General features: G+C 34.9%; 1 protein-coding gene across 5 annotated transcripts in view; it reads right to left on the bottom strand.

Moving 5' to 3' along the window:
* The window catches only part of TRAPPC8 (trafficking protein particle complex 8), a 119,465-nt gene that overhangs the window by 31,612 nt on the left and 69,289 nt on the right, over nucleotides 1-18,564 (bottom strand). For all 5 annotated transcript variants that reach the window (XM_021706643.1, XM_008073380.2, XM_021706642.1 and 2 more), the window contains 7 exons: nucleotides 17,048-17,490; nucleotides 15,377-15,524; nucleotides 14,091-14,187; nucleotides 12,445-12,513; nucleotides 12,295-12,353; nucleotides 9,869-10,042; nucleotides 4,667-4,768 (listed from right to left, as the gene is read on the bottom strand). In XM_021706643.1, coding sequence (XP_021562318.1) covers nucleotides 4,667-4,768; nucleotides 9,869-10,042; nucleotides 12,295-12,353; nucleotides 12,445-12,513; nucleotides 14,091-14,187; nucleotides 15,377-15,524; nucleotides 17,048-17,490 — 1,092 coding nt within the window. The remainder of the gene's footprint in view (nucleotides 1-4,666; nucleotides 4,769-9,868; nucleotides 10,043-12,294; nucleotides 12,354-12,444; nucleotides 12,514-14,090; nucleotides 14,188-15,376; nucleotides 15,525-17,047; nucleotides 17,491-18,564) is intronic.

Raw genomic sequence — 18,564 nt, 5'->3', positions numbered from 1 at the left:
CTATAATCCTAGCACTTTGGGAGGCCGAGGTGAGAGGATTGCCTGAGCCCACAGGTTTGAGACCAGTCAGGAAAACTTGGCGGGACCTTAACTCTACAATAAATCAAAAAATTAGCTGGGCGTGGTGGCATGTGCTTATAGCTCCAGCTACTTGGAAGGCTGAGGCAGATGGACTACCTGAGTCCAGCAGGTTGAGGCTGTGGCTATGAGCGTGCCACTGCACTCCAGTCTGGTCGACGGAGTGAGACTCCAACTCAACAAAAAAATAAAAAACAAAAATAAAAATTTAAAACAATAAAGAAGAAAAACCAGAACATATAAAACTGGACAGTTCTGTGATTAAGGAGGGCCCAGAGGGAGAAACTGTCCAATACAGTATAATGGCTTCTACATATAGAGGTGGTGGAGGTATCTACATTTTTTTTTTTGAGTTGGAGTCTCACTCTGTCACCCAGGCTGGAGTGCAGTGGCACGCTCATGGTCACCACAACCTCTCAGGCGATCCTTCCGCCTCAGTCTTCCAAGCAGGTGGAACTACAGACATGAGTCACCATGCCTGGCTAATTTTTTTTATTTATTATAGAGATGAGGTCTCGCCAAGTTGCCCAGGCTGGTCTTGAGTCAGTGGGCTCAGATAATCCTCTCACCTCAGCCTCCCAAACTGCTGGGATTATAGGCGTGAGCCACGGTACCCAGCCAATATCTACATATTTAAAATGAGAAAAATCAACTCAAACACATTAATGATGTTGCACAAGATCTTTTTTTAAGTAGCAGAGATTATATGCAAATACAGTTCTACTTAGCTCTTAGTACATACACACCTCAATGGGTAATGATAAGCACTGATGTGACCCAACACTTGACAAATACTAAACACCCAATTAATGGCATACTTTATTCCCCAGTTTTAGATAGGAGAATTTTCTCTAGTTCAAAATCCTTTTAAAAAATTGTATAAAACAGACTATTTCAGACTTTTTGTTTTAAGAGACAGGATCTTGCTGTGTTGTCTAGGCTGATATTGAACTCCTGGCCTCAAGTGATCTGTCTGCCTCAGCCACCCAAGTAGCTGGAACTATAGGCATGTGCCACCATGCTTGGCTTATTTCAGACTTTCAACAAATTTAGATTGGCCAATTAGAGATAACACAAGAGTTGAAGACCCTTGGTACACATCCATCTTAGTGTATGCCTGCCTTGGATGGACTAGTTGCCAGCCTTTTTGGAATTTCAAAATGTGACATTTTATCTTGGTGATTTTACCTTTGTCCAGGCTCTATCACTCAACCTTATTATAGACTCAGGTATTTAATCTTGTGATTTCCTTGGTTACAATGTGATGTGAAATCACTATAACACAACTAATGCAGATAATATATATGCAGATAAATATATGATGATGTATAATGATAACAAGCCTAACCAAGGTGCACAGTTGGTAGGCTACTCAGGAAACCCTAGTCTCCAAAGACTGCTTGCCAAGTGAGGACTCACACAAGGAAGATTAGCCAGGTAACGCAAATGGAGACTGGTATCAGGCCAATCCCCTCCACAATGGAGAAGAAACAACATGTACGTCAAAGACCCGTGTGGGTGAGCACAGCCCACTTAACCTGGGACAATGCTTGAGTGGGTCCTGGAAATATTTTACTTATGACTTAATAACTGACCAACTCCTCTACTGGTGAACAATTTTTTCTAGCTATACAGGTTGAGCATCTCAAATCTAAAAATCAAAAATATGAAATGGTCTGAAATCGGAAATGCTTTGGAATCTGAAATGCTCCAAAACCCAAAACTTTTTGAGTGATGACATGACACTCATAGGAAATGTTCATTGGAACATTTTGGATTTCAGATGAGGGAGGCTGAACTAGTAAGTATATGATGCAAATAATTCAAAATCCAAAAAAATCCAAAATCCAAAACACTTCTGTTCCCAAGCACTTTGAAGGGATACCTGTATTCTTATAATAGTCTCTCATGTTGAATTCAATCTTGTAATACTGGAAATGCTCTCTTTGTGACCTTGTATATTTCTGCTCTGATCCATTAAGTAGTTAAAAAAAAAATGAATGAATCACTTTATAAAAAGAAAAAGATCCACACGCCTATAGTTCCAGCTGCTGGGAAGGCTGAGGCAGAAGGATTCACTGGAGCCCAGCAAGTCGATACTGGGGTGACGGTGAGCGTGCCACTGCACTCCAGCCTGGGCGACGGAGTGAGACTTCAACTCAAAAAATAAGTAAAAAAGATCTGTGGAGTAATAAACATTGATTGTAAAAAAAAAAAAAAATTCAAACACAAAATGTGTTATCTGGCTAATCTCCCTTGTGCGAGTCTTTGATGTACATGTTGTTTCTTCTCCATTGTGGAGGGGATTGGCCTGATACCAGTCTCCATTTGCATTACCTGGCTAATCTTCCTTGTGTGAGTCCTCACTTGGCAAGCAGTCTTTGGAGACTAGGGTTTTCCTGAGTAGCCTACCAACTGTGCACCTTGGTTAGGCTGTTATCATTATACATCATCACACTGGCATTCTGGCTTTATATATTTATCTGCATTAATAAAAAGTTAAGATAAAAAGTGAAAATACTTTATGGCTTTGCTTTTACAGATTCTTAATATATTAATCTTAAATTTTATATTAATTCTTAAGTTGTATATTAATTCATGATACAAACAAATTAGCATGCTTTTATATCAAAAAATAATAAAAGAAATTACAAAAGCCACCTGACTGGACCTATAGTTTATTAAATATCCCTTCCTCTCCTTGTCTTTTTTCTTTTCTTAAAGAGACAGGGTCTCAATCTGTCATCCAGGTTAGAATACAATGGTATGACTGTAGCTCACTGCAGCCTCAAACACCTGGGCTAAAGCAATCCTCCTGCTTCAGCCTCCTGAGTAGCTGGGATTACAAGGGTATGCCACCATGCCTGGCTAATTTTTAAATCTTTTTGTAGTGGCAGTATCTCTCTATGTTGCCTAGGCTATCTTTTTTATTTTTTGGTTAAAATGTTGCCATTCATTAAGTGAGTTCAATGAATATTTACATTTCACTTAAGCATGTCCTAAATGTAAAACCTAAGTATACAGGTCCTAAAAAAAAATATTTGCTAAAGGCAACAGATTTTGTTGTTACATTAGGTAAAGTAGTTTTATATATAGCATTCTCTATATTTGCCCTTCATAAGGCAAAACAAAATTTAAAAGACATGCCAATGACAGAACCTCAATGTTAAAACTTGCAACCCTAAAGTGTATTATGTACTACCTATCTGTGTGCAAACTAATCTTACTGAGACATTCATGTCTGGTTAAAACGTTTTTGGTTTCCTAAAGCAGTAGAATAAATTTAGTAACCTGGCACTCTTTATTCATTCATGTAATAGTGATCAAGTACTTATTTATATGCTAGCACTCTGACTAGGTATGGTAACTCATACCAGTAATCCCAGTACTTTGGGACACTGAGGTGGAAGGATCACTTCGAGGCTACAGTGAGCTATGGCAATGCCACTGCACTCCAGCCTAGGTGACAGAGCAAGACCCAATCTCTAAATAATAATAAAAAATAATAGTAAACAAAAGCTGGATCTGGTAGCTCATGCCTGTAATCCCAGCATTTTGGGAGGCTGAGGCAGGAGTATTGCTTGAGTTCAGGAGTTGGAGAACAGCCTGGGCAACATAGTAAGACTCCCATCTCTACAATTAAAATTTAAGAAAACAAACCAAAGAAAATATGTAAACATGGTTCCCCTGCTCTCAAGCAAATCAATTTTCTTTATGTCTACGAATTCTAGATTCAACATAGTATATATCTTAGGAAAGCCCAAGATCATAAATGCTTTTCTTTTTTGAGTCAAAATCTCACTGTCACTCAGGCTAGAGTGCAGTGGCACATTCATGACTACTGCAGCCTCAACCTGCTGGACTTAGGTGATCCTCTTCTACTTCAGCTTTCTAAGTAGCTGGAAGTACAGGTGTGCATTAGTATACCTAATTTTTTGATTTATTGTAGAGACAAGGTCTTGCCAAGTTGCCCAAGCTGGTCTCAAACCCTTAGGCTCAGGCAATCCTCTCACCTCTGCCTCCAAAATGCTCGGATTATAGGCATGAGACACCACTCCCAGCATAAATGCATTTTAATATTCTCATAAAGGTGCTAATGAATTTTTAAATCAATTTATAGTCATTAAAAAAATTTTTCTTTTTGAGTTGGAGTCTCACTCCGTTGCCCAGATTGAAGTGGAGTGGTATGCTCCCGCCCACCACAGCCTCAACCCACTGGGCTCTGGTGATTTTTCCTCCTCAGCCTTCCAAGTAGCCAGAACAACAGGCGTGTGCTACCATGCCTGGCTAATTTTTTATTTATTGTAGAGATGAGGTCTTGCCAAGTTGCTGGGGCGGGTCTCGAACCCGTGGGCTCAGGCAATCCACTCACCTCGGCCTCCCAAAGCGCTGGGGCTACAGGTTGAGCCACCAAGCCCGGCCAGTAATTTTAAATTTTAATTAGTCTTCTGTCACCAGCCCTCAATCCAAATACCAATATACAAACCTCAACAGACCAGAGCCCTTGAAAAACACACAAAAACCCAACCAAACAACAACAAAAAACCCCACAATTTCATGAAAGTCCCAAAGCAAACTGTGTTGTTACCTGTTTTTGAGGATACGAAAAGGCTTCTTGTCCTATAGTACGAAGAATAACATGATGCTGACCTTCCAAAATAAGCTGTTTACTGTCTTCCACAACATATGCCTAAAGAAAACACAAAGCACAAAAGTGTTACCCTGCTTGGCAATAAGTACCCAGCCTAAGATTTGATGGAAGGCAGAAATATCATGGCTAACATCTATCAATCATCAATCTCCTGGTCATGTCAGCGTTTCTACTTTTACTCATTCATCCAATCAATACAGTATCTATCTAAAAAAATACTTTCTTTGCCTCAGTTGGCCTGGATATCTGTGAAAGACTTCTTGAAATCTTTCCCAATCTTCTCTAGCATTCTTAAGAAACTACTTCTAAAAAACTGTGCCGTAACACAAGCTTTTTCCTTTTCTGAACTAGCAATAGGCAAAAGGCTTATTCTTATATTCTTACTTTTGAAATGCCCTAGCGTCTGTCATACTGAGTGAAATCAGTGAGTACAATCATAAATCTTGTAAGTAGACATGTTATGCCCTTGGAGGCCTTAGATATAAAAATATGTACTTTAAAAAAAGACTTTTTTCTTCCAATACAGTTAGCTGATTGTATCTATATTAAAATACTTGCTCCAGTTTGTAATATAACTCTTCTCTCTCTTTAATTGTGTCTGTCCTGGAGACAATATAATCTATAAATGTCTCTGATTTACTGTTATTGTCACATTATGCAAATATAAAAGTTTAATTTTTTTTACAAACTCAATATTTTTACCATTTTATTCACGAGTCCTATGCTTTTTGTGTGTGTTACTCCACAACTTAAATAAACTTCTTTAATCCATTGGGTCATTTCTGCATTATGCAGAACTCTCACTTTCAAACAATCTAGCTGCACTTTCTCCAAAATAAATTATAAACTTGCCAACGTAGTCACTATCAAACTTAATATTCCATTCTATTTCAACTTCTATTTTCCAGCATCCCAATCTTAGACAGCTTTCTTCTTTATGTAATTAGTGATACTAATCACTATTGTTCAGAGCTAGTTTTAAAAAGATAACACGTTCCTCCTCCAACGAAGGATACTATGAACTTAATAATGAGTACAGGATACAGCATATACTGCTCAAAATCTTATCTCAGTGGTATTATAAATTGTTACATAGCAATTGTTACATACAGACCCAAATGCCAAGGGTCTACATATTTAATGGTTGGTGGCTTGTGTTAAAGGATAACGCAGAAAACAGGACCCTCTTAATTCTAAGCTTCAGAAGCATTTGATCTTAAGCAAGTTGTATGCAACTAATCCTTTTAACATAAAACACCTTCTATAATCACATAAAGTATCAACTTATTTAAGATTTCATTTGAAATGTATGCAAAATCAGTCTGGTTTCAAAAAGATTTATTGAAAAATGTGTGGTTTAGTAAAAAGGAACATTTTCTAAAACATCTGAAACAATTTAAAATACAGGTATTGATCACCCACTATGGCATGTCTCTATGTTGACTTTTGTATTAGACAACAGAAAAGTAAAACCTTGTCTCACAGTTTAGGAGAATATTCTTGGACAAGACTTTAATTTCACTGTAAAATCATTTTTAAAAATAGGTGGTAGGTGCATATGATACAAAAGGGAATAATGTAAAAAATAAGACTCCTCTATATCATAGCTCAATTAACTTTAGGGAAGGTTAATGCCCAGATAATCTCATTCCGGTATGCTGTGTGTGAACTTTTTTTTTTTTGGATCTGTTTTGTTAAAACAAGGTAAAAATAGTATATTTAACCCTTTGCACTTGGAGGCATCTTGAAGATCGCTACCAGCAACTCTACTGCACTTAGTTAGGGAATAGTGGAAAACGAATAACTTCATATTAGATAGTATAGCACTGGAACCAATTATTTTCTTGTAATGATATTTGGCTTACAATGGAATTTTGGACATTGAGGAAGCTATTGATCACAAAAAACCAAAATTTTATATTTACATTTTGTTAATGTGGTAATGTGTGAAACAGTCACTGACATACACTGCAGGTTCATTGATACATATTGTACAGTAGTAATTTATTTGATATCTTCCACCTGGTGTTTTTCTATTTGAGCAGACAATGCAGTCTTGTTTTTTTCCTACAACACTGATACTATGTAATTTATTGTCTAGTCTATTGTTCTAAGATAATGTGGAAATACACCGTCATGATTCCTGAAAACCAATTCTCATCTCATCGATCAGAAGCCTGACAAATTTCAAATGGGACATAAGTATTTATTTTTTTTTTAAGTTTGTTACAGTATCTAGGAGTTAGTAATGCATATTTCTAGTCCCCAGAAGAATAATTTCCTCCACCACTTCAAAGATTTTCGCAAAAAACAATATGTAGAAGCATACTGATCCACATGATCCACACCACTCATATTAGCAAAATAATTTAGAATCATTTCAGGCTTTTTGACAGATATGATATTTCCACCACATAATGTCCTTGTGGTAGATTTCATTCCTGTATGATTCCAAGTGCCGAGAATTGTAATGATCCTTTTGTCCTTCCATGCAAGAAGCATAAGATTATTTTTCCTATATGCTGTTTTTTTGTAGTTGTTAAAACTTTGGCTGTTTGATTTGTGCTGGTATTCCCTTTTAGTTGACTTTGTACCAGTAAGATGACATTTCATCTTTAGTAGCTCTTCTGCTAGGACAATTCTAGCGTAATATCTGTCAGTAAACACGTGGTATCCTGCTGCATTGGGAACTTTTTCCAACAACTTTTTATATAAATGTAATGGAATTCTGGTGCTTACTGAAAAATCAGGTCGAATGATGTTTTTGCATATTATACTGCCATAGTAGGAAAGTATTAAAAAAAGATACACTGTTTTTGAATCACCTAGTGCATAAATGCATATACTCCATTTGGTAGGCTTATTTGGATTGTTATAAATGTTATTTGCCCTTTAAATTGAACAACACATTTGTCAACACAAATTGCCTGATCTGTTATGAAATATTGTGAAAATTTTGAATCAATGTATTCCAAATAATTATTGGCCTTTTGAATACAAGTTCTGATGGTCCCATCACTTGACCCAGGTGTTTTCAAGTGAAGCGTCTAAAAGATTTGCATAAACCTTTCTCTGCCTTTTGGATGTTTCTACAAAGAAGATAATTTTATTATTGAAAGCAGCTGACCAGTACTCATGCAAATCTAGTACTTGAATTATTCTCATATTAAGGTAACTTGATAAAAACTAAAACTTCCTGTCTGTCAACATCATGCCATTTATGTCAAATCGATTTGTGTGATAGTTGCTTTCTCCTTTTTTTCCATCCGCATAATGATTTGTTTCTTTTATTACACTATCCACTAATTCATTTATAATATAGTCCATTCGTGCTCTTATATTACTTGCTATTTGTAGTCCTATTGTTTGAGGATGTACAACAACATATTTTCTTACTGGGGAATCATCTTTTTCTGTAATATCTTCCCATTCTTCACTTGACAATACACTGTCTTCTACTTCTTTGAAACTACTAACACTTTCATCACTATCACTTTCTGTTATGTTCGCTGTTTTCTTCTTGGTTGGATATCACGATTACTACTATTGTTTTCTTCCATATCAATGTTTATTTTTTCTAATTTATCTGTATAAAAGTCTAAATCTGGCTGGGCTCGGTGGCTTAGCCTGTAATCCCAGCGCTTTGGGAGGCCAAGGTGAGTGGACTGCCTGAGCCGTGGGTTCGAGACCTGCCCGGGCAACTTGGCGAGACCTCATCTGTGCAATAAATCAAAAACTAGCCATGCCGTGGTAGCGCGCGCCTGTAGTTCCAGCTCCTTGGAAAGCTGAGGCGGAAGGATCGCTGGAGCCCAGCAGGTCGAGGCTGTGGTGGCCGGGAGCATGCCACTGCACTCCAGTCTGGGCGACAGAGTGAGACTCCAACTCAAAAAAAAAAAAAAAAAAAAGTCTAAATATAACTCATCTTTGCTGCTTCATATTTTATAACTCTCATGTCTGTCTTTTTGTTTTGCCATTGTTCTGCTAACTAAATAAATGGAAAAAGAAACTTCTAACTGTAAATTACAAAATCACGAAATTAAATTTATCAAAAGAATATTACTTTTCTGACTTAGTGCAGATAGAGATATTTGATCTGTGCCACTTGATACTTCAGTACGATCTGCCTTCAACTTTGAAAATCTCTTTCTTTTAAGGCTACAGTAACTTGCTTATCTATATTTTCAAGTTAGCCATATGATACAAAGGGTATACTCACAGTTATACAAATGCTCTTTATCTCTACCTTCTGTTACAAAGAAGTGTTGGCACCACTGTAAAAGCACTTCACACATTTTCTTTCTACATAACATCAGCTAGCATTTTTTTTTTTTACATAAATCTCAGCATACATTCCATCTCTTTTTTTGCTTTTTCATGAAATTTAAATGGAAAACTTCAAAGAAACACACTTTTTTGAAAAATTTGTGCTGGCATAAGTTTGTCCTGTATAATCACCGCAACTTCTTTATGTCCCCTGAGAGGGGATATTTGATTGCAAAGGGTTTAAATAATTTGGAAAAACTGAACACAGACTATCAATGAGATAATTATAAAGGAATTATTATTAATTTGGTTGGGAAGATAATAATACTGTGGGGTTATAGTAAACAAAAAAATTCTCATCTGCCAAAAGTAGATACAGAAGTATTTACAGATAAAAAAAAATTACATCATTTAAAAAAATTACTGGAAAAAAAGTAAAAATAAAAACAAAAGGGGGGAGGTAAATGGACTATATGAAATATGAATAACAACAAATTAATGGCTATTAATGTCAAAGCAATGAGCACCCATAGGTTCAAGGTGCTACTTTTCCCCCTTTAGACTGTTTAGAAATGTCCATAATAAAGAGTTGAATATCATCTGCTTTTAGAGCTTACCATGTCTACAATATTCTCAGTAACACATGGAAATAACAGAAACACATAGCAGAAAGGCATCAAATTCAAATGAGTTCTTTTTTTTAGGGAGGAAAAAAGTTATTATGGAACTGTTAAAAAAAGTTATGAAACAACTTCAATATTCAAACTGGAAAAGACAAGCAGAAAACAATATAAATAATAATATACAATAGTAATATTCTTCAGCTTAAGAATCAAATATCCGTGACACTTGTGGGAATAATTTAGTAATATATACCTTCCATAATATGACAATATTCAAATCCACCTCACTGCACTTTTGAATCAATCTCACAGCATCCTCTATTGACTGTTTTTCTGTATGCACAGACAGCTGAGTTTGGGGTTTCTTCAACTCCGAAGATAAACTTCTATAAAAGAAGTCTGCACATGGGCTTGCTGAACTTATTATCTGTTAAAAGAAAATCAGTTGGCTCGGTCAATGTTTTTAATTAAGTATGGTCTCTCAAAACTTACTTTGTATCAGTCATATTTAGTTTCAATTACTATAACCTGCCCAAGTTTCTATACATTTCTAAAGCTTATATATACCTAAAAGGCTTATTCAATAATTTCTTAATGTAGTTGAACAGAGCGCGGTCATTTGAACACCTAAAGATTTGGTACAAACTATCCTATATCTTAAAGTTGTCATCCCTAAATAAGTATTTTATACTCCCATTTTTATCAGTTTTAACCTTCAAAGTATCCAAGAAGATGTATGGCTATCTCCAAGAAAATTAATAAAAATTAAAATGCTGCAAAGAAATAAAAAATAACAGAAGAATTTCTCATTGAAATACTCAGAACACTAGGCAATAGTCAATGAAACAATGTGAATATTATTATTAGCATTGCCGGACTCGGTGGCTCAGCCTGTAATCCCGCGCTTTGGGAGGCCGAGGTGAGTGGATTGCCTGAGCCCGTGGGTTCAAGACCCGCCCGGGGAACTTGGCGAGACCTCATCTCTACAATAAATAAATAAATAAAAAATTAGACAGGTGTGGTAGCGCACACCTGTAGTTCCAGCTACTTGGAAGGCTGAAGCGGAAGGATCACCGGAGGCCAGCAGGTCGAGGCTGCGGTGGCCAGGAGCGGCCACTGCACTCCAGCCTGGGCAACAGAGTGAGACTTCAACTCAAAAAAAAAAAAGAATTATTAGCATTAACTTGGCTTTTATACTTGAAGAGAGGGAGTATAGAGCTTTAAATGGACTCAGAACTACAGGTTTTTCCCTTAGTTAACAGAATGTTGTACTTCACAGTAAAATCTCCACATGTAAGGTTTCTTGCATTACAGGCTATGTATATATTATGGAGATGTTAAGTTTCAAGATAATATTAAATAAATATTAAATATTAATTCCTTATAGATGAACTTTTTCCATAAAACACTGTGTCCACAGTTGTCTCGTCAGTCTGTAATACTTGGTAAGTTCTACTTACTCAAGCAGATTCATAAAATTGGAAAATGTCTTTGTTTTTGAATTTTGTTCTTACACAAAATTATTTAACAATAAATACAATAAAAATTACTACACTCATGTAATTTAAATGTCCTGTTGATGTTTCTAGAGATTTAAACATTTTTTAAAGAAATAAAAAACCCCATGTAACGGAAGTCCTGAAAACTAAATTAAACCATTCGGGAAGCATAGTATTTCCAACAGCAATACATATTTTGAAATTATTAGGCTTTTGGAGCCTTGAGATATTTCTAAATAGCTGCTTCCTCAAATAGTAAAAAAGATAGTCACAAAGAATGAGTCAGATGAAAGTAAACAAAAAGAGAATTATATGTGGATGTTTAGTTATAAGTACAAAAAATATAAAGACTTTTAGAATTATGGAGAAGAGCACAACACAGAAATCATCCCACTAATATAATACATTATTATATATATGATATATATAATATATAATACATGATATATAATTACATGAAATTTTATACCCTAGGTCCAATATTTTTCAAAGCAGGTCCCAGATTACCTCTTCAGATTATCTGCAGAGCTAGTTTAAAATGCAAACTCCCAAACTCCATCCAAGACACAATGAACCAGAGCTTAAGGGGAGGTAAGCCTGCATTTTTACAAAATCCTCTAGGTCCTTGATACTTATAATTATAGTCTGCAGACTAATAACCTCAATAACAATTTAGAACCTCAGGTTCCACTCCAGTCCTGCCAAATCATAATTTATATTTTAATAACATCCCCGATGACTTGTATGTACATTTTTTGAAAGTTTGAAAACCACTGTCTTAGGTAATTCTTAGGTAATTAAGATGTAGTATCACTGCCTTAGACAATAATATCTTTAAAATCACAGCTGAGTCTTCTGTATCTAACTTATTATTTGGGTCACAGAACCATTTGATATGCCAAAGCCCAGGGGGTTGTTACCTGTATGTTCCACTGTGACCACGTTCTTTAATGGAAAGTTATCCTCATGTAATCCTGCTTTTTAAAAAATTCCAAGAACTATACTTATTTCATATGATGGTTTCAAAAGAAAGTTAATATTAAATAATGAATTAAAATGGTATAGTCCATACGCATTTTTGGTTTGTTTTGGGGATTACTGAAACAAGTCTTGCTAAAATGGCCAGATGTGCCAGAACTAGGACTTTTAAGATCAAACAATATTGTGTTTACTTTCATACCTGTTCATTTCCAAAGATGATATCTGCGAATGTATATTTTTCTGAGGACTGTGTGGCAACTAAAAAACAAGGGGAAACAAACTAATCATATCATTGGCATAAAATAGAAAATGACTATTTAAATAAAGTGTAAAAATAAAATGAATTTACCTTCTTTTTCCTCACATTTTATTGCCTTGAAGCAAAACTTTCCTTTCTCCCTACTGGCAAGTTTGGCATCTAGGAAGAAAAGGGAAAATTTTAAAGCTATTTTTTAGTTTATGAACCGACAAAACCCAATTCATTATCTTTTGACTTCTTTAGTCAAACTAGAAAATAATTCATGGCTATAAATAATGTTTAATAAAAAATATCTTTGCTTTCATCTCAATGAAGTGAATTTTCACTAACTTCTTAAAAAGGATAAAATTCAATTTTCTCAAAATACATGTTCATATATGTATATACATATACTCATTATATGAATCTCATATACAGAAAGTCTGAAGTCAGAACTTGGGCACTGGAAAACCCATAATCCCACAACTCTCTCATTTCTTCATTTTTTTTTCCAGTATGTTTTCATATGTAGACTTATACCAATATTATTATATTGACATACTACAGTACATTTTCCCACTATTGTAGACATGTTTTAAATGGTACTTTATGATCTATCACAGAAACAAAGAACTGAGTACCACACGTTCTCACTCATAAGTGGACCCTGAACATTTATCATAATACTGTAAGAAAGGGATTAGTGTATGTGTGGGGGGAGCAGGAAACTGGTGTGTGTGTGTGTGTGTGTGTGTGTGTGTGTGTGTGTGTGTGTGTAGGTGGGGGAGACACAAAACATCAATAAGGATACCTCATCCCAAGCCAGGTAAAGTGGGGACCAAAGGGAGGCCCAAACTTCACCTGTACTATGACCACTTACGTACCTAATCCCGAATTGTACCCCACATTCTTAGATTAAAATAAAACAAAATGGTACTTTAAGGAGCACAAAACAGCCTGAATTGTAGCATAATTTACATTAAAACTACACTGAACTTTTTTCTATTGAACATAACCTTACAATAAACTATTCTGAATATATTTTGAATTGATTCTAAGAAAGGCACTAATAATCTTATGCTATATTTTGAATTAATTTCCTTTGTATAAATTTCTAAATTTAGGACTAATGAGAAATTACGGGTTTAAATATTTTTATCTTTTGAAATATACTGTATAATTCTTTTCCAGAAAGATAAAATATCATTTTGCCAGCTTTATCCCCATCTTACAATCAGTAGGTATTCTTTTATGATTGAAAGGATAATAAATTATTAGAAATATTTGGGAAAATAATTTGTTGATATGTGTCACAAATTTAGATTTTTTTTTGTTTGAATGTTATATAAACATGAAAATTCACAGAACAGCTAGTCAGTATATAGGTATGGTTGTACACAGAAAAATCACCTACAGTGGTAAAGGAAACAAAGAGAAACATCCATATTCTAGCTTGTATTTTTGTACTACCTGAATTTTTGCCAGTAATCATATATTAGGAACTGATTTTACACATTGAAGAAAAAGAAGAAAATACAAGTAGAGAAAATGCAGAAGGGAATAAAAAGATAAGAAAGACTGGATCAAGACAGGTAATTTGATTTATAGTCATGTAAACTAACGAAACCACAATTTAATACTTACAAAAGTTAATTCTAAGAAAGGAACTAGTAACCTTAGGCTATTCTGTTATTATTCTGAAAAACCAAGCAATAAAGGTTTCAGAATTTATTAAGAAGACAGGAAAAGGCACAAACCTTTATTTTCAGAAAGATTGACAGACTTCTGTAACTTCCAGTGTTTGCTACTACTTGATACTTGTACTATATGAAATTCCTTAACACCTGCTTCACTCTGTCAAGGAGACATGAGAGTCATTCAGGACTGAGAAGCTAAATTAGAATGTTCCAGTAAGAACAAAATTCAGAAACTGCTACCAAAGTCAATGTCTACTGACATAAGATGTAATTACAATATACATGTTTAAGTTATTTATATCTCTTTCTAAACATTTGCAAAACAAAGAAGTCAACATCTCACCCAAGAAGTAACTTTTACTATAACGCCCACTTGATGGTAAGTTTTAAAATACTTAAAGCCATTCAGCTATTAGAATCTATCATAATGAGTAATTGGTAGTATTTAATAGATCAAAAATTATTTATTGTCAATTTTTAATCAAAACGATGGCATTTTCTTTTTATTCTGATCTTTCTGAGATATATTGTTCCCATTAAGGTAAAAAAAACCTCACAAAACAATCCCAATATATGGTCAGTGCACATGAAGTTATTTAAATAGCACATGATTTTTTATGCTTCTGAATAAGAGCTAGCTTAAAATTATTAAAATGTCCTTTCTCTTACTAGAATAATAAAAATAGTGACTTTTAAAAAAGATTATCAAAGTATCAGCACATTATCCCAAAATATCCTAAAAAGAAAAGACTTTACAAAGGTGTGAAGTTGGAAGTAAAGGACATTACAAAATTAAGTAAAATTTCAATTAAGTATACAAATGGAATCAATTTGAGGCCAAGGTCCTATTTTTAGTCAGGAGATCACACTCTTTTCTTCAAGACTATTCATTTTTATAGTAGAGTGTATAAACAGGAATGACAACACTTTGGGAATTCCTTACTTTAAGGAAATAGTTCTGCCAGAAATATATAACTAAAGGGTTACCAAGTTAATACTGAATGTGAACTCTTAACAGAACCTCATAAATTTAGTAACACCAATGGGTTATTGTCATTGGTGACTAAGAAAGCACTTTATGAGCTCTTTTAGACTGAATTAACTAGTGTATGGGACCATATATCATATGAATGTGTACCATATTAGTATCAGCAGATCCTTTCATTTGAAGAGAGACTGAGGGGTAAAATTACAAAGCTAATGAAAAATTTAAGATGTTTTCACACTATTCAACATAACCATTCTTAAATTCTTAGCTTATGCTGTCTTGTGAAGGAAAAAAATTAAAAACAAAGAAATTGAATCAAATATAATTAAAAACAAAATTCACTGCTAAATCAACGTACAGTATTGGTATTTTCTACATCCACAAAGACTAGCATATTGCTTCCTCTGCCTTCTTCATCTTCAAGAGAGTTACTTCTGCAGACAGTGGCTCGTACATTTAAAGACCGGCTGGTACAAATAACTGCAGTGTGTCTTAATATTCTGTGACTGAAGACGTAAAAAAAAAAAAAAAAACGTAAATTTACAAGCCTGGGCAACATAGTGAGATCCCTGGTCTCTCTACTCAGGATGCTGGGGTGGGAAGATTGCTTGAGCCCAGGAATTCCAGGCTGCAGTGAGCTATGATAATACCACTGTACCTGGGCAATAGAACATTTCTCTAGAAAAAAAAAAATACAAATTTAATCTAAGCACTTCTCTCATATTATGAGTCTCCCAATTCCAAATAAAGAATGTAAAAACTGATCACTGGCAGGACCATTTATACTATTAAAAAAAAAAAAAGAAAAATACATCAAGTACAATTACGCAGTTCGCTTAACTTCAGTTCAATTCTTTATACTCAATTTGCAATGAAACTATTAGTTTCCCTGACTATGCATTTTCCCTGCTCAGCAAATTCATCTGTATAACACAGAATCTTTATATGGTTATGATTGTGCCTCTTTTCTGACAGTGGTTCTGACATTACTAAGTTACTACCAAGGAAAATTCAAACTTTAAGCTGGCATTCAATACTCTTTACCATACTGCTTTACATTTCAAAGGTTTCTTTCCCTTTGCTTCTTCCCACACAAGTTTTATACAGTGGTTGAGCTAATTACATTGGTTTGTATTGCCTAACTTGTAAATCTTTGTTCATATACCCAGCCACTCCCTGGAATACCCACTATTCTCCTGCCTACAACTTGATGTCTAAATCCTCTTTTTGGAAACCACTACACCACACTTTTTGGAAACCACTACACCACACTCACAGAGCCTTCCCTGGTCACCCTGGCCAGAGTACATCCTTTCTCTATCATCTTCTTAAGAAGAATTAACACTTATTGAGGATCTCAAAATATATGTAACAATACTGTATCGTTTTGTCCTCAGTAAGTTTTATAAGATACTTTAAGTATTCCATTAAATAAAATAAATGTAGCACAATTATCCCTAACTAATTTTGTAAAAATGATAATGGCGCTATCACAAATAAAATATTCTGCTGCATAATAAATATCATAGATCCTGATATGAGCCAGTTAGACTTGATTTCTTTAGTGACCACTTATTATAACACCATTCTAATAATCCATTTTGCAAATACATTTTTTCATACATTCTTGTTGGGAGGAGACACTAGGGTAAACAAAGTTAACAACACACTTTTCTCAAAGAAAGATGACTGGGATGACTGTAGGTAGGTTGTTTTCATATACAAATAACACTGTGTTTTGGTAAATGGTGCCTGTTAATTTTATTACTCTAGCCATAGTACTAAGTCATATCAAGGAATCATGAAGTTTATAGACAGAAGCAACTAAAAATGATTGTAGTTAAATATTTCCATTTTGGCTACCAAGAAATTACAGTTCTGTTTGAGACCTCAGATATAAACATCAGGCATAATCTGGAAGAAGGCAATTTCTTAATAAATAATGACATATGTTAGCAAATATCAAAATGTTTAAATATATACGCATATATTAAACAGAGGTCAAATAAAAAAGTTTTATAATGCTCACCGTATTTTAGGCTGCTTTTTGACACTTTCATAGTAAAATAAAAAGTTAATTTCGTGAACACCTTCTTCATCAGGCCCACGCAACCACATTGGTAGCTGCACTGAAGCTCCCGGCAGAAGAACAGTGTCGGGAAGGGGAACAGGAATCACCTCTGGCTGACTTCCTATGCCAATACCAAAGTCTACAGAAGAAGCTGATGATATGAGTGCTGTACATACAGAGGTAGAATCTGTCACAACAGTCTTGTAAGCACTACAGTTCTCAGAAGCTGAGGGACTTAGTGGTGTTAGAACAGCAGTATTACCACCAAAAGTAAAGAACTCTGGACGTTTAGAAACAACCTTCAATCCAGTAAGAGGACACTTGCTGACATTCACAAATTCTACATAGGCTTTTCGGATTTCTCCACAGAGGAGCCCTGTAGGAAAATGTATAAAGAACACCTGCATTGGAGGGAAAAAATATTATTTATTGTCTGTTTAAAATTCTGAACTTCTAATGAGTAACACTTTAAGATGCTGTATATCTCTACTAAAGATATTCAAGAATTTCATTAATTCTCTTTACCATTCCCTTGAGTATGTGGCCATTAACAACTCCCCTTTAGGAAATATGACAAGACAAAGAGACCAATGTTACTCTGCCACTCAGTAGATTTTGGAGTTACAAATTAAAGGTAAACAATCCATAACAAGAGGGCTAACATGCCCAAATTTCCACAGCTTCATAGATTATGGACAAGTAAAGTTACAAGTACTTTAACGTGGCTAGATGAATGACCAGTCTTTTAGCCCTTATTATCGTCAACTTAAAATGTAGCTCAATTATTTATTTATACATCATTAACATGAAAAGATATATTGTTGGTTTCAGAGGGGAAGAATATACAGATCTATGATTCCACCTCCATTATTTTAAAATCCAAAAAGCTCCGAAAAACCTCAGGCTTTTAGTATCTCATCTGGAGGCAAAACCTAACCTGACTAACAGAGGCTTTTTATAGCCTTTCCTAATTAATGTGATATTCATACAGTTCATTCAAGAAATGTTAATGTTTTATTACCAGGTGCTGCCACAAACCAACAGGGGTTACGTAACACTTCAGACACACACTTCTGGAAAATTTTTTTAAGCTGCGTTCCAATACACATGTGCCATTAGGATTTAAGACAAGAGACTGTGAAGCTGTACTAAAGAGGTGGAAATCTGGGCAAATGAAATCATACAGTAAGTTATTTGCATTTAAAACATTCTTAGGTATAAATACCACATTGACAGCAAAGAAAAGAGGAATACGAAGTTAACAATATGAGAGAAAATGTTCTAGCAAAGGTTCTAGCTACAAGTCCCAAAGGATTCCAGTGAAAATATCTGTGCTTCTGAATCTAAATGTGAATGGGACTTCATTATGGTCATGTTTTTTATTTTTATTTGTAGACATGGGGTCTATGTTGCCCAGGCTAGTCTTGAACTTCTGAGCTTGAGCAATCTTCCTGCCTCAGCCTCCCAAAGTATTG

The sequence above is a fragment of the Carlito syrichta genome, unplaced genomic scaffold (genome assembly GCF_000164805.1).
Source record: "Carlito syrichta isolate Samal-C Ts95f unplaced genomic scaffold, Tarsius_syrichta-2.0.1 Scaffold315831, whole genome shotgun sequence".
NCBI lineage: Eukaryota > Metazoa > Chordata > Mammalia > Primates > Tarsiidae > Carlito > Carlito syrichta.
Note: the sequence above shows the minus strand (reverse complement) of the source record. Positions and strands in the feature narration are given on the sequence as shown.